The sequence below is a fragment of the Myxocyprinus asiaticus genome, chromosome 5, assembly GCF_019703515.2.
Source record: "Myxocyprinus asiaticus isolate MX2 ecotype Aquarium Trade chromosome 5, UBuf_Myxa_2, whole genome shotgun sequence".
Lineage (NCBI taxonomy): Eukaryota > Metazoa > Chordata > Actinopteri > Cypriniformes > Catostomidae > Myxocyprinus > Myxocyprinus asiaticus.
Genome location: NC_059348.1, coordinates 16,908,416 through 16,912,314, shown reverse-complemented (window position 1 = coordinate 16,912,314; position 3,899 = coordinate 16,908,416). Strand labels below are relative to the sequence as shown.

At 36.7% G+C, this 3,899-nt stretch overlaps 1 protein-coding gene across 1 annotated transcript; it reads right to left on the bottom strand.

Moving 5' to 3' along the window:
* Nucleotides 1-1,139: 1,139 nt before the first annotated feature.
* LOC127440416 (regulator of G-protein signaling 16-like) lies at nucleotides 1,140-3,624 on the bottom strand. Its single transcript, XM_051696960.1, has 4 exons — nucleotides 3,499-3,624; nucleotides 3,111-3,256; nucleotides 2,835-3,001; nucleotides 1,140-2,446 (listed from the first exon to the last, which is right to left on the bottom strand). The coding sequence occupies exons 1-4, from the start codon at nucleotides 3,540-3,542 to the stop codon at nucleotides 2,273-2,275; spliced, it is 531 nt and encodes a 176-aa protein (XP_051552920.1). The 5' UTR covers nucleotides 3,543-3,624; the 3' UTR covers nucleotides 1,140-2,272.
* Between the last annotated feature and the right edge of the window lie 275 nt (nucleotides 3,625-3,899).

Genomic DNA, 3,899 nt, shown 5'->3' with positions numbered 1-3,899 from the left:
CTCTACAAAGCTTTGCTGAAAAAAAAAAAAAAAAAACACACCTCTGGCTGGCTGTGTATTCTGGAAAACCTGAATGGTCTCTTGGTAGCAGTTAATTATGTGTGTTTCTGCATGTGTGTAAGCGTATAGTGTGGAGTTAGTCTTTTTATGAGGCTCACTGAGAAACATGCCAGGCATTGGGTTGTTAGAGGTGACTAAGAACCCCCATTAACCTGTGTAAGGGTTTACTGTATGTGGGGTATGTGGGTAGAGGAAGTGGAACCACTCTTACATGTATCATGTTACCTGAGGATGATAAAACAGCTATTTTCTTTCAGCTGCTATAAAATAAAATAAACTACACGGTTCCTATAGTAATATATATTTCTTATATACAATAATTACTCAGCCGAAGTATTACTTTCGACAAGGATTGTCATAAAATATTGATACATTGATTATTGATCAGCACTGTTATTTCTCAATATGTTTTTGAGGCATCCATTTAAATTAGTAGCCTAATTTTGGTGCTTTCCTATTCATCCGTTTAATGTAGTCTGGTGTAATAGCTTTGGGAGACCACAATGTTTACTGTTCTTAATACTAAGTTATCATCAACTCTGTCACCCATATATTGTTGTGGACAACGTTATGTTATGGCAGATAAACAAATTGGAGAGTTTTGGGAAAAGGGCAAAAGAAGCATAGTTTGGAGTCATTTCAGATTCTAATTGATGGAGCTGGCTAATATCCCATATGAACAGATATCATGGCGAGTGACAACAAAAAGGTAAAAGCAAAAGGTTTTAACCCTAGGAAAAAACTATCAATTGATTCTCCACAGGACAAGCAGTTTATAGTCGGCAATTTGCAGCTGCTTAACGTGGTCCATTTTTCCAAAACATGTTAGAGGACATGAAACCAGAGCTATTAACATTGCGTTGAGAGAATATGTTTGAAGAGACAAAGACTATTTTGCAAAAACGAGTAGCCCTACTTATATCTGAAAAAAACTGTTGATATATGCATCGATCCCAAGTCTACTATCCACGCTCAAAAAGATTCATGTCTGAACACGAAATGTAAAAAATTTATTCAAACAATTTTCCCCCCACTTTTTCCCCACATGAAAGTTCAATAAATAACAATTGTTCATCAAATATAAATAATACTATTTTTAATATAACTCTTTAATAAATACTCAATACAAAATGCAAAAAAAAAAAAAAAAGAAACAGTTTTACATAAAAGTGCAAAAGTCAGCCAACTTTCACAGTAACTCCCCAGTGCAACAAACTTCATCAGTGTGCTCCACTACTGCACTGATAAACTCAATCATCCACAAGTTGTCCTTCCAGTCTGGTCTTTGAGTCTGTGTCTCCACCATAAGACCTCCTGAACCCCATGATACAGGTTATGATTCATTCAAAAAGCAGAACTTAACAGCAGAACTTAACCAAAAACCAGAGCAACGTGTTTTTCAGTTGTTCCGTAGTGAATACTTTATTTTCAAATGCTGGTAACCGGTAGTAACCGGTTAATTTTGTTCTGATAATTTTTCTATGAAACTAAAGGCCAAAAGGTTTATCACAGTACATTTTTGGAGCTACACCACTTCATGTTGCCCGAAAAAATGAAACGTGCTTTGATACTGAAGGAAATTGCTCCATCACACATTTCTTTGCCTAATTGCCCGTTGTGGATGTCACATTCTCTGAATGAAGACCTTTTAACAATGATATATAATTACTACATATACATGCACAGCTAATCTAGGTACAAGGAAAACTTTATTAGAAGTAAAAAGTACCTTTCTCAGTTGTTTCCAAGTCTTCACTGTATTATTGTTAGATATGATGCATTAATACAGATTTGATGCTGCCGGGTTTTGACTCAGAAGCAGATCTGTAAATAAAATGATCCTTAACTGATAATTAACTGCTTGTTATGATTTCTATGCCGATAAATCCACCACATAGGAAAACATTTTTTCTGCTAATTTTCGCTTATTTTGGTGAGGCAACTGGCTTATTTTGGGCTTGTTTTTCCAGACCATGTTGCTGCAACACAACTAGGTATTTCACCCACCCCTTAGAGTAGATTACTGTCATTTGTAAAAGACTGTTATTAACCGTTCATTTATTTAGTTCTAATCAGTTTTTGCTTAGAACGAACCAAAATGAAAAACATTTCGTTTTTAGTCCCTGGTCACATCACACAAATGCTGTGTTCGTCTGTGACACATTCCATTGTTTCTGTCCCTAGAGTCTTCCATGCTACAGGCATGGATAGTTTAGCCCACATGTTGAGTGATGAGTTCCTGGTAGACGGTTGACTTTAGGAAACGAGGGTAACAATCTTTCTCCATGAGGGTGTAAATTTTGCTCTGGGCCAGGTTGAAGGAGGAGAGGGTGGGTTGCTCCATACTCTTCAGGGTGATACTTCTAGTTTCATGATCCAGATTAACCTGACAATAGAGGGAGAAAAATAATTTTCATGAGTGTTTTTCCCCCCTTAACTTAAATAGATTTATAGACTTAAATACATATATACTCCATATACTGTGTGTGTGTGTGTGTGTGTGTGTGTGTGTGTGAGTGTGTGTGTGTGTTTATATATATATTTCAAATACTTCAGTTTATTTCTCTATAACTTGTTAAATATGTGGAGTACAAATTGTTACAATGCCACTACAGATTTTGAAATGATACTGTATACTGTAAATTTGTCTTGACGTGTATTTGTTCAACTATTTTATGCTGTCCAGTGTTTGAAGCAAAAGATCAGCCTTTTGTGCTCAGCATGGGTATTTGCACTGCCTTCTCTATTTATATTCTTTGTCGTTAGATATTTACCTCTCTCGGTGCATCACAGCAGATGAATTCCTCATAGATTTTCTTGGCCTTGGGACACAGCTTGGAGGAATTCTTTGTGTTCTTGAAGTCCTCACAGGCCAGATAGAAAGCGATGTTTTCTTCACTGTACTCAGATGACAGAAACGCTCTGAAAGCACACAGTCCCTCTAGAAAGAAAGATGAACAAACCAATAGATGACTTCCGTAGCCTCTATCCTACAGCCTAGACAAGAATGTTTGATGCCTATATATTTACTGCTGCTGACATAAATTCACCTTTGTGAGCCAGGAGTTCATAGAAAGACTGGCTCCATTTTTTCCTGTTCTCTAAAGTTAGTTTGTCAGCTTTTTGAGAGTGGCCCATGATATTAAGCTCTTGCTTCAGGAGAAAACTTCCAAACCGAGCCTTTAGCTCCTTTGCCCTGTGAAGAACAAAATTGTCCATCATTTCATTGGAAAAAAACACTTAAATTTACCAACATGAATTGTGTGAAATATTATCATTTAATACAATGAAATCAAATTCAAATGCTCAAGACACTTAATCTAGTGTCTAGTTTGAGAAATAAATCTGACAGCCACAATAGCGATATTTTAGAGTAGTTTTCCCACTATCTAAATAAATCAATAAATAAAGTAACTTTTTAACAGATGGGAAACATACCTTTCCAGACAGGTGATTGGCAGATGCTCTAATGCTCGGCACATGTTAACAGGTCCAGAGATATCCCAGAGTGCTCCACTAGTGGTTGTCTAACAGTTAATATTGTCTGAGACTTTTGAATCTGTCTGAACGTCAGCAGCACTGGGCTATTTATACAGTTTCCCCCTCACTGACATTACTTTCCTCAGCCAATCAAACACAAGCTGTGGAGGTAGGGGGAGTTTCTGCCCTTCAAGCAGCCTTTATTCTTCAATGAATCATTTCCAGAAAGCACTGGCCCAAAGACTCACTTTTCCCTCCCAATGCTCAATTGTCTTTATTTGTTACCTGCATCATCTAGAAATAATACAATACCTTATTTTCCTTATTTTGGATTTTAGTGTTGGATTTTTGGATGCCAT

Coding starts and splice junctions, on each gene's coding strand:
- LOC127440416 (XM_051696960.1), bottom strand. CDS start 3,542: ATGTGCCGAGCATTAGAGCATCTGCCAATCACCTGTCTGGAAAG. Junction 3,257..3,498: donor CCAATCACCTGTCTGGAAAG/GTATGTTTCCCA, acceptor TGTTCTTCACAG/GGCAAAGGAGCTAAAGGCTC. Junction 3,002..3,110: donor TGAACTCCTGGCTCACAAAG/GTGAATTTATGT, acceptor CTTTCTTTCTAG/AGGGACTGTGTGCTTTCAGA.